Genomic DNA, 12,214 nt, shown 5'->3' with positions numbered 1-12,214 from the left:
AGTGTGAGACTGTGGGCCTCCTCCTCCCTCAGACAAAGTTTGGAATAGACAGACATCCCGAATAAGATTAAAACCAGGGTACACTAATGCATATGTAACCGCACTCATACAGAGTGTATATGTTTAAATACATTATGAAAGCATGCTTCAAGGTCTAATTTTAAAACTTGTAATGTGGCACTCCACTACCTACAAAAACATTACATTAATAGTCAAAGCACAGACGCTCAGGATGAGCAGTCCTTTAGAAACATTCCTCATTGGTTTCCAGGCTTGTGGTTATCAGCCCGGCTCATTGTGGAGCGATGTAAAGCAGCAGACTTTCCCCTCTGAGGCTTTGATTCATGTGTCATCTCTGCACCGACTAATAGAGCCTAATGTGTAATTAATATTTCCCCCCGCGAGCCGTCTCTCTCTGACTTCCGATGCGATGCTCTACCTGTAATTACAGCCAATAAAATCCCTAAATCGCCACACTCGCTGTTCAGATCAGGGTCATCACAGTTAATCACAGGCTGAGACTCGATAATGGTCCTCCGCTCATGCAGGGCAGCTAAAGTGTCAGGAGACGGGCAGATTAAATCTTTATTAGATGCAGTGAGAGCCACATTTTTCAGAGACAAGGAAAAGACAAGGAAATAATGGAGAAAATGTCGGCTGCAATCTAAACTGAAACAGAGATGGGAGACAGTATCATTGCACAGGTGAGATATTTTATTACATGCCATTTTCTCTTCACATCCTTATGCCTCACACACACACACACACACACAAATGGCATCTGAAAATGAGATTACATGGTCCAGAACTGAGGTACCTACCAAGCTTACATTGGCTCCAGGACAACGGCTGGAGAGTAAAACAACTAAATAATGGAAGGATGAACAATGAAGAGAAAAATGGTATCTTAGCTGCTGTATCTGTATTTGATAAAAGGCACGCCACCATCTCTAAAACGTGCTCGTGATAACTTCAAAGGCTAGAAAAGCCTGATAAACACAATCACCATTCACTAGAACTGCATCAAATAATGTATTTTAAATATGAAAAAAACATATTTCATTCATATTTACTGAGTCCAGCAAGATTACCATGTCACTGCAAATCAGCTGAAGCAGCCAAGTGAAAACAATGTATGCATTGGGAAGGAAAAAAAAAGGACCATAAAAAGAACATATTGCCTTAGTAAACAGCTCACTTTATGCTTCGCCACAGTTGATAATTGGCACTCTTACTTTCTTAACCACATTGAGAGCTTCCACTGATCTGACAAGCCCCCGAGGTGATGCAGTTTGGACCCATTTTGTGGCTTGAACATCTCCGTTTCTTTGGCAACTTTAACTTCACATATTCATTTGGGACAAATGTTTTCTTTCTGTATCGTTGGTTTGCCAAGTAATCCCACCAAAAAGAAAGAGCAAATAAACATGCACGAGTAAACTTACTCTTCAGGACCACATTCACTCATGAAAAAACACTCACTCTCACTCATACAAACAAAAAGTTGAGCAGCAACAGAATACAACTTAAAGTAACACTGCAGAGACGAGCAGAAATTTGCATCAGACACATCCCACTCTGGGCTGGAGTCTGAGGTACACCTCAACACGGACTGATGGATCTGAGGATGTTTCGGGGGGGGGGGAGCTGCAGCAGGGACGCAGCCAACAATACAGAGAGACAACTGCAAAGGATGTTCTCACTTTGTTGGTATGTAGCGGCTGTGCTGTTAAATATTAGTGTTTGTTCCAGGTTGGGACTGCCATAGGACCTCTGGAAGACCTCTCCACCACTATCAGCTCATCCGGGTTGTCACGCGCTTTATAATGGATCAAAAGGTCTTGGATCGCCCGCTCTTCAATCTACAAGGACAGAAAAAGACAAGAAAAGGAGATCCGGGGATGTTGTGGGTTATAAAACCACACTTGAGGGTAAAAGAGAAAATGCTGACACCGAGAACTTAATGATAATAAGCGTGTTTTTACGTAATGGCAACCAGAAAGCCATAAGGGGAAAAAAGTGTCTTGAGAAGGTGCTGACAGAAGCCTGGCGGCAGCTGGAGGAGAACAGGGAGGGCTGTCAAAGGACAAAACTGGAGGCACCTCACTTCTAACCAGCTCTGTACAGAACGTGGTGTTCATTAGATACATGCCTGCCAGATAGGGATCGAAAGGAGACGCACGCTGCCTGTGGCCATACCACCCTGAAACACCACCACTATGTTTTCCACTTGGATGCCGCACACACGAGCTAATGCGTCCAGTCATAGCAGGAGTGCGTACTGCATGTGCATGTGTGTGTGTGTGTGTGTGTGTGTGTGTGTGTGTGTGTGTGTGTGTGTGTGTGTGAGTGTGCGAGCACTAATGCACGCAGACAAGATACCTGGATGAGCGCCAGCGGCTTCTCCCGGCTGCGGATCAGTGCGGCTTCCTGCTCCTTCTCCTCCTCCACGATGGTGGCAAAGGTTACCAGGGAGGAGAGGGGAGGGCTGCCCACCGCTCCTAGCACCCAGGGCCTGAGGGGAAAGACGGGCGACACACACAGAGACAGAGAGAGAAGAGATGGGTATCAGTGCCTGTTGCTGTGATAGTGAAAGCAACAAGAGTCTAAGTGCAGGAACAAAGGTTGAGTCAACTACTACTGACAAGCTCCTGTGTGTCCACCTGGCTTTCACAAACCTCCTATATGACTGCAGTTAAAATACATCTCTACAGTCGGGATTCCATCAGAATCACAGTACAACTTTAAAGTTTATGTCAGCAAACAGCTGCCTATTTAAACATCCAGCAGATACAGAGCAACATTAGCATTCCTACACCTTTTCCAAAGTCAAATTCAAGCACTTTTCAAGCTTTCCAGCACCTTACAGATGTGGAAAATTCCACATATACACAGTACGTACTGTATATACAGTATACTGATTATTTCACCTCTTCATCACATTAAATCAGAAGTTATTGTGTAGAGTTCGGAATCACCGGAGGTCTCTGAGACCATTCGTCGTTAATTCTGTAGTCCAAGTGAACGTTTGTGCCAAATTTAAAGAAATTCCCTCCTGAGATAAAAATCTAAATTCCATACTCTTCCAGACTCAACTTTCCAGACTTCTCAGTAGTCAAAATATGGTCTGAAAAATGAGACTGGAATCAGATCAGGAAAACCTGTATTTACCCGTTGTGGCCTGAACGGCCACAGCCCTACGCAGAACGTTGACGTTCCACTGTCAAACATCTTGCACTCGGGGCAGAGCTGTTTTGCAGGCTGTGACGTACAGGTGAAGAGGCAGCTCTGTGTAGGAGTGTGCGTTCAGTTACACGCCATAGGCTACTTCTCGTCTTGCTTTGACGACATCAAGCTCACTCTGGCCCGCGCACAGCAACGTATTGTCATACGACGGTTCGTATGATATCTTACGAATAGTTATTCCTCATTTTTTTCGTGTGTTTTTCTACGAATGTCCAGAAACATATGAAGCATGTGTCAATTTCAACTCGTCACATGCATATAGTCTTCAAAATAAACTTCCGTCTTCACAGGAAACAACTTGGTTAGGTTTAGGCAACAAAACTACTTGGTTAGGTTTAGGAAAAGATCATGGTTTGGGTTAAAATAACACCGGAAGTGGTGTAACTTACAGTAAATACGAAAGTTAGGTGACAAATAAATCAACGTTGACTTCAGGTTTCACATGGGGTACGAACATCGGGCTCTTGGGTGAAAATCTGGTGTTTTTTCACCCACCCATCCACCCTGACCTCCTCCCTACGCAGCGTTTGTTGCTCTTTATACTTCCTGGTTCACAATTACATGGATTAAATAAGAATTGATTTCGTGGGATATATATGAATTATAGTGCATTACTTTTCATAGGTATAGCTATGAACGGTGTATGAGACCAGCCTGCACACAGTAGTAAACATTTTGGCTGTGCTTGCTGCCAGCTCAAAACGCCATAAAAACATTCTGCTGCTTGTATGATCACTTTATTTTATAAATTCTGAATTTTATATTTTACAAAGTAGAATAGGGACAACAGTCTGGAAACACATACATTGGGTAAAATAAGTATTGAACACGTCACCATTTTTCTCAGTAAATATATTTCCAAAGGTTCCATTGACATGAAATTTTCACCAGATGTTGGCAACAACCCAAGTAATCTATACATACAAAGAAACCAAAACAAATAAATTCAGAAATTAAGTTATGTGTAATAATGTGAAATGACACAGGGAAAAAGTATTGAACACGCTTACTGATATTTATTTAATACTTAGTACAAAGGCCTTTGTTGGTAATGACAGCTTCAAGACGCCTCCTGTATGGAGAAACTAGTCGTATGCATTGCTCAGGGCTGATTTTGGCCCATTCTTCCACACAAACAGTCTTCAAATCTTGAAGGTTCCGTGGGCCTCTTCTATGAACTCTGATCTTCAGTTCTTTCCATAGATTTTCAATTGGATTCAAGTCAGGTGATTGGCTGGGCCATTCTAGCAGCTTTATTTTCTTTCTCTGAAAACAATTGAGAGTTTCCTTGGCTGTGTGTTTGGGATCATTGTCTTGCTGAAATGTCCACCCTCGTTTCATCTTCATCATCCTGGTAGATGGCAGGAGATTTTTATCAAGAATGTCTTGGTACATTTTTTCATTCATCCTTCCTTCAATTATGTGAAGTTTGCCAGTACCGTATGCTGAAAAGCAGCCCCACACCATGATGTTCCCACCTCCAAACTTCCCTGTTGGTATGGTGTTTTTAGGGTGATGTGCAGTGCCATTTGTCCTCCAAACATGGTGTGTATTATGGCATCCAAAGAGTTCAATTTTGCTCTCATCTGACCAGACTATGTTCTCCCAGTATTTCACAGGCTTGTCCAAATGTTGTGCAGCAAACTTTAAACGAGCTTCAACATGCTTTTTCTTCAGCAATGGAGTCTTGCGTGGTGAGCGTGCATACAGGCCATGGCGGTTGAGTGCATTACTTATTGAATTCTTTGAAACAATTGTACCTGCTAATTCCAGGTCTTTCTGAAGCTCTCCACAAGTGGTCCTTGGCTCTTGGACAACTCTTCTGATAATTCTTTTCACTCCTCTGTCATAAATTTTGCAAGGAGCACCTGGTTGTGGCCAGTTTATGGTGAAATGATGTTCTTTCCACTTCCGGATTATGGCCCCAACAGTGCTCACTAGAACATTCAGAAGTTTAGAAATGTGTCTGTAACCAATGCCATCAGTATATTTTGCAACAATAAGGTTGCTAAGGTCTTGAGAGAGCTCTTTGCTTTTACCCATCATGAGATGTTTCTTGTGTGACACCTTGGTCATTAGACACCTTTTTATAGGCCATCAGTTGGGACTGAACCAGCTGATATTAATTTGCACAGACAAGGGGCCGGATTGCTTTCTTATTACTGATAGATTTCAGCTGTTGTCTTGGCTTTCCATGCCTTTTTGCACCTCCCTTTCTTCATGTGTTCAATACTTTTTCCCTGTGTCATTTCACATTATTACACATAAATTAATTTCTGAACTTATTTGTTTTGGTTTCTTTGTATGTATAGATTACTTGGGTTGTTACCAACATCTGGTGAACATTTCATGTCAATAGAACCTTTGGAAATATATTTACTGAGAAAAATGGTGACGTGTTCAATACTTATTTTACCCGCTGTATGTATTTTTTATACTTCCTTTTTTCCATACTTCTCCAGACCTGAATATTACTAAAATCAAATTCCACACTTTTCCATACTGCGTAGGAACCCTGCATAATTAATGCCTCCGGCCACGGCTTTCGCCGGCGCGCAGGCATAAAATTATATTACATATAAATTGATTATAGCCGCTACAATTGATTATAGCCGCTACAAAATAAGAGACCTGATGTAAGCTGAGGTGGAAAAACTGATACATGCCTTCATATCCAGTAAGTTAAGTTACTGTGGGTCCTGGTTTACCCCCAAAAAATATTGTACACAAAACCATAGACTGTAAATAAGAATTGGACATAGTCACTGTGACGTCACCCATTGGTTGGACTGCTGTTGTAAAGCCTTGAGTTCGGCATTTTGTCCGTAGCCTTGTTGTTTTTTGCAACCAGAAGTGACACGAGAGAGTGGATCTAAATACAACGCTGAATAAGACATTTTTAGGTGACCAAACAGGTTATAATTAACTTCCGCAAACTGAAAACACACTGTGAAAGGGTTAACGTTCGTACTGACAGACAACTCCCAGAACGGACAACACCGCGGTAGCGACCTGTCAATCACAAGGTAGAGCCGCCCTAAAGCATCCCCTGCTTTATGGTTTATCTGACTCTAAATGGGACCATAATTTACTAAATGAACATCATGCTGTATTGAAGAAGACTTGAAACTAGCGATTGAGACCATAAACTCATGTTTACAATGTTTACTGAGGTAATAAATCAAGTGAGAAGTAGGCTCATTTTCTCATTGACTTCTATACAATCAGACTTCTTTTAGCAGCCAGAGGAGTCGCCCCCTGCTGGCTTTTAGAAAGAATGCATGTTTAAGGCACTTACACATTGGCTTCACATTTCAGACCTGGAGGTCGCCCACTGCACAAAACAAACAAAATCTTAATGTTTGTCACTCATCCGTCACTAAATGGCTTAGCCCCAAAATATATTGCTGACCTGTTTGTGCAATAGGAAAACAGCAACATCTCTTAGCTCTGCAAAACATTTGCTTGGTGTTTGCAGGGTTAGAACAATAATTAGAGAGGCTTCTTTCAGTGACTTTGCCACACACACGAAACGAATCAGCAGATGATCTGATATTTTCTGCTGCCTTCTAAAATTGTGTTTACTGCTTTCTTTGTCTTTACTTTCATTTTTACATCAGGATTATCTCTAAGTTTGAATACAAGTTTTTTTTTTAATTCAATCTTTTAAAGTTTGTTTCCATTTCCTTTAAATGTTTGTACAGCTACCTTGTATATGACCTGTGTTATATAACTAAATTTGCCTTTTCAGAAGACATCATTTCCTCTCTGAATATATGTATATATTCTTCGACTCTGAAAGTACACAACCTGTCTTGCTTTTTCTTATTCCACAAGGATCCTGAACATCTATTGGACATAACATGTAAAATATGACATGTCACACAGATGACATGAGCTCCCTGCAGTTTGATCTGTGTGCACCTAAAGCGATGTCTTATTTCATAGTTGCTATATGAAGGTTGGAGACGCTCTGCATTAATAGTTTGTTATAAAAGTGGCCAAAGACATTCCTAATCACTCACTATGATGCATGACAAAGCTTTATGGAAAGTCTGTGTTTGTGTGCATGTCAATCTGGCCAAGAGAGGCCTCTGGTCATAGAGGACATAAGGAAAGAGAAAAAAAGACAAGATTATAAATGCATCTCTATTAATTCCGACTTGGGATATGGAAAAAGTGTCCCAGAAGGTAGAGATGAGAATATACGAGGTTCCTGCGGCTTCCTGAGCCTTGAACTTGTCCGTCTCTCTACTCATCCAAATACCAAGAGGAACCTGAAACCTGCTCCCTGTTCTGTATGATCCGTTGTGACATGAGGTCTGCCCTTATCAACACTGATTAACATCACCGGCTTCACCAGAGTGACTCACAGAGCTGTTTAATATCTAGAAGTCTGCTCTATAGATTACCCACGCCTCACGCTGCAGAGATACAGCAGAGGAAGCACGATATCAGATAGAAGAGCTTACAGAAAGCTAGGAAGGTCAATTTTAAAACTTAGAATTATGGAGATGGCCACTTCCACAGTTCTGTCTCTTTCTCACAAAGGCCTACATCAGAAATAAATGCAATGGAAGATAATCTGCCTTAATGTAATTCAACTAGAAATGCATATTTACAGACTGGAGCTCACACTGATGTGCGTGTGTTTGTCCAGCTGTCGGGGGGATGTTGTAAAGGTCAGGGTGACTCGGTTTCTGCGGGCAGGTCAACGCAGCTGTACCGGGTCATTAAGAGCTGTTCAACCTCACTCAGACCTGAGCGTCACGCCTCTATCAATCTGTCTAACTAGAGGAGTCAAGCTGTCCAGTCAGACTCACAACCTGCCTTCCCTGGAGAATCAGTCGTCATCGCTACTCCCCCTTTCATTTTCTTAATCTCAAAGCCGGTGTGCGTTTGTGTCGGATCTATTTCAAATCTCCAGGTGATCCCACAAAATGAAATAAAAAAGTTTTCGATCTGATAAAAGACGAGAAAAGAATTAGGATGGATATAATAATTAAGGCTTAGATTAGAAGAACTAGGGACTGACTCTTAAATTAATGTGGTATCCTGTATCTTGTATATAGTGTGTGTGTGTGTGTGGGCTACGGATAAAAAAAAAAGAAGAAAAAAACAGCAGTTTTATGAAGACACCTCAACAGTGCCACCAAGTGGAAAACAGCGGTACAGAAGAAGTCAACCTTGTTTTGGCAGCGACCTCTCTCTCTCTCTCTGTGGTGTTATGTATAGGTGCTCACCCAGTGGGTCGCTCTGGCTCGCTGCTTTCGGCACATTTGAACGTGACCCTCCTGGCTGCAGGGGTGGCGGTGACCGGGGATAACGGGGGACCTTGGCCCCTCTGGGCTCCTGTTTGTCCCACTCTGGTCAAACGGTTCTCCTCCTCCTCCAGCAGCGCTCGAAATGAGCACGAGGAGGTCGGGGACTGGACTGCTGTTGCCCTGCGGATTAGAATAAATGACACAGAGAAAGAAAGAGCATGTATGACTTATAAATTCACTATAAAAGTAAAAAAATAGCTGCACTTTTGTTGCTGCTGTGTTCATAATTTATTATGTTTTCCTTCCAATTTGTCAAGCTCTGCTCCCGTAAAAAGTCTAGGTACTCTTGATGTGAAAAATCATCATCTTCACCTGGATATATTTTCCAGATCTCTCTTTTTAATTTACAATGTTCAGCAGCTTCTCGGGATCGGCTCTGACATCATCCGAATCCGCATGTACGCATAAATCATCAACCCACCCAGATTAATTATTTTCTCTGATTTAGACATCAGCACCCACATGGACATTTCACTCCCCCTCTACCAGTCCCTGTAGGCTATGTTGCTTTTTAATATATTGTATTGATGTATTAGTGTTTTCTTTAATAATTTACTGAAATGATTAGAGAGGCTGCTTTCAGTAATTGTAAACGTTTTCATGCGTGCAGTAATTTCACTGCAGCAAATATCGTGGGACACCAAGCAGCAAAACTAATATAAACTTGAACAGAAGAAACAGAAGTAAACTTTTAGCTTCTGGAATAATCAATGACGTTACGCTGCTGTTCCTCGTGCGTAAATGCGCACAGTGTCTCTCTTAATAGCCTGCTGAAAAATGAAGCCGTCAGCTGCAGAGCGTGTTTATTTTTATGACCCTCCCTCACCCCTCCCGCGGATTAACCGCGGTGCCAGCGGATATAACTGCAATCCACGCATCACTAGAGGGTACGGAGGATTTACTATCAACAGAAAACATTATTTTGTAGCTAGAATTTACTTTTTGTTTCCTGCAGAGGGGATCACGTTCTAGAACTCTCTTGAGTGGATGTGCAGATTTTATTACCCACAATAACAGCATCGCACCACGCAATGACAACTTGGTGCGTGCAAAACTTTGGCACTAATATAAACATTATGTATGAACTGAGAAATCCTGGCAGAGATCTGATCACCTCTGGATGTGATGTCGCAGATCAGATGACATTCTGATAAATAATGTTGACTTCACATTAAGGCTACAATAACTTCAACATAAATGCTCGGTTGAGCATCTATCTGCTACCCACTTGCAGGTAATTGATTTATGCTAGATGTGTGACTGTGCTGTCATGGTGATTACTTAGTTTTGTTTAGTGAACATTTTTAGCAAACGGTTGCCTATTTAGACATATAGCCGACGCAGAGCACCATTAGCATTCATTAGGATTCGTGTTTCTGGCCGCATGATGAACTGAAGTTCAATGTTTACTCTCCTTTCAGCTCTGTTCTGGTCTCCACTGACTCCTGAGGGAAATATCTGGCTCCTTAGCTGCTAAATGCTAATCCACTACGTTTCACCTGCTAGTCGCTAACTTTATCCGTCTGCTATTTGATGCTGGGCTGGTAGTGTACAGTGAACTAATCAGAAAAAAGCTGCCTGCTGAGACAGAAAACGACACTGATGAGAAAAACTTTAAGTTGCGAGCCGTAAAACGGAAACAATTAGCTGAAAGCTGCCTCAGTAGAGCTGAGGGGAACTGCAGTCGGGTGATAATTATCTGTGGGTTTACAAACACAAAGTAATTTCATCCAATGTTAATATAAAAAATATTGCTGTTGCGGCTTTAAAACTGTCGCACCAGTGACGGGCTATAAACTCATCAACAGGAACCAGGAAGTTATTTCTTGACAGTTGTGAGTAGTGGACAGTAGTGGACTTCATATTTGGGCTCACTCACCAGGCCTTCACACTGCTTTTGGATGGGGTGACTGTGGGGGTTGGTTTGGACGCAGTGGACTCCACAATGGCCTCCTTGTTGGCCATGGCCAGCATCTTCCTCTGCTTCTGGGACAGTTTAGTAGGAACAGTGGAGTGCTTAATGCTGGTGCTGACACTGCAGGCAGGAGGAAAAATATGTACTGTTAGCTTCAGTGAATAACAGTCAAAAAGAAATAATGTTCAATCATGTGGCAGTAGTGCTTTCCTTCAGACTGGGCAAATGAAGCATCACGTTTTCAGCTGTACTTTTACGGCAATTAGTCATTAATTGATTTAGTCACTGTTCATTCGTGTTTTTTTTTTAAATAATGTCCTCGGTCAGAATAAATACAGCGGACGTCTCACACCTTCCAGGGCTTTTAGGAGTTGCTCCGAGGGTCTGCAGAGAGTTGGCCTCCATGTCCATGATGGTTCTCAGATCCAAGACTGGGGGCGGACGAGCAGGACTGCAGATTGTAACAACACAGTCACACATACTATACCGAGGACAGAGGTTCTCAACCTTTTTTCCTGAAGGGACCCCTTTTCTATCATTGAGTAAACTGATGACTCCTGACTAAGTGACATATTTTATGTATATTTCATATTATATTCAATGCATAACAATAACAGTACAGAACTACTGAACAGCTGCAGGAAGTGACTTGGATACATTTTGAGCAGATTATTTCCTGTGAATATTGCATCAGAGATGAGTTTTACTGATATTTTTAGGAAATTCTAATATAATTCTCTGTCTGTGTCATGTATTTTTAACAATCATACATACTTAATAGGCTTCTTTTTTGACAAATTCAGTGTTTTCTTCTCCCTGATGCTTGGCCATTGTTCTATCAGCTCTTTGGTTGTTTTAACTGCATATGTTTCTAATGCAGGACGAGGCTGTTCAGCAGAGAGGGGAGACTGTCTGTTTATATCTTAAATAATAATCCACACATTAAAAATAAAAAATTAATTTAGTTTTCTTAACAGAATGAATGAATAGCTGAGACAGAGACCCTCATTCACGCCTTCATCACCGTCTGGACTACTGTAATGGAGTCCTGTCCGGGGTACCCAGCAAAGCCCTGGACAGGCTCCAGTATGTCCAGAACTCAGCTGCCAGGGTTCTCACCTGCACTAGGCCCTGGCAGCACATCACCCCTACACTCATCCACCTTCACTGGCTCCCGCATCAACTATAAAGTCCTCATTCTCACTTACAAATCCCTCCATGCCCTTGTCCCTCAGTACCTAACCGACCTTCTCTACCCCTACACTCCATTCCAGAAACTTCGATCCTCCGACACTGGTCTTCTCTCCACCCCCCACACCCGGCTGAGAACTTTCGGCGACAGAGCCTTCAGCGTCGCGGCCCCCGCCCTCTGGAATCTCTCCCTCGTGAAATAAGAAATGCTTCATCCCTGGACATTTTCAAAAAACACCTCAAACACCACCTGTTCATCAAGGCCTCTGATCTCAGCTGACTCTTCCTACACATCACTCTTTTTAATTACTTAGCTATAGGTTCTCCTCTGTGTTATTTATTAGTATGATTTTTGTGTGCCCCCTTTGTAAAGCGTCCTCTGGTTTCTGAAAGGCGCTATATAAATCCAATTTTTTATTATTATTATTATAAAGGCCAACTGTATATTGTTTTTAAAAGTCGTCTTACACCCCTTGAAATCAAAAAGGGTGTTGCGACCCCCCTGTGTAGCTTTGCAGACCCCCAGGTTGGGAACCAG

General features: G+C 42.1%; 1 protein-coding gene across 1 annotated transcript in view; it reads right to left on the bottom strand.

Moving 5' to 3' along the window:
- Nucleotides 1-693: 693 nt before the first annotated feature.
- ibtk (inhibitor of Bruton agammaglobulinemia tyrosine kinase) overlaps nucleotides 694-12,214 on the bottom strand; it is a 30,006-nt gene continuing 18,485 nt past the window's right edge. Inside the window, exons 25-29 of the mRNA XM_037784005.1 lie at nucleotides 10,838-10,936; nucleotides 10,450-10,605; nucleotides 8,490-8,690; nucleotides 2,383-2,515; nucleotides 694-1,862 (exon numbers count right to left, since the gene is read on the bottom strand). Of these exons, the coding sequence (XP_037639933.1) occupies nucleotides 1,737-1,862; nucleotides 2,383-2,515; nucleotides 8,490-8,690; nucleotides 10,450-10,605; nucleotides 10,838-10,936 (715 nt within the window). The 3' untranslated portion in view covers nucleotides 694-1,736. The remainder of the gene's footprint in view (nucleotides 1,863-2,382; nucleotides 2,516-8,489; nucleotides 8,691-10,449; nucleotides 10,606-10,837; nucleotides 10,937-12,214) is intronic.

Source organism: Sebastes umbrosus, chromosome 11 (assembly GCF_015220745.1).
Source record: "Sebastes umbrosus isolate fSebUmb1 chromosome 11, fSebUmb1.pri, whole genome shotgun sequence".
NCBI classification, from domain to species: Eukaryota; Metazoa; Chordata; class Actinopteri; order Perciformes; family Sebastidae; genus Sebastes; species Sebastes umbrosus.
Note: the sequence above shows the minus strand (reverse complement) of the source record. Positions and strands in the feature narration are given on the sequence as shown.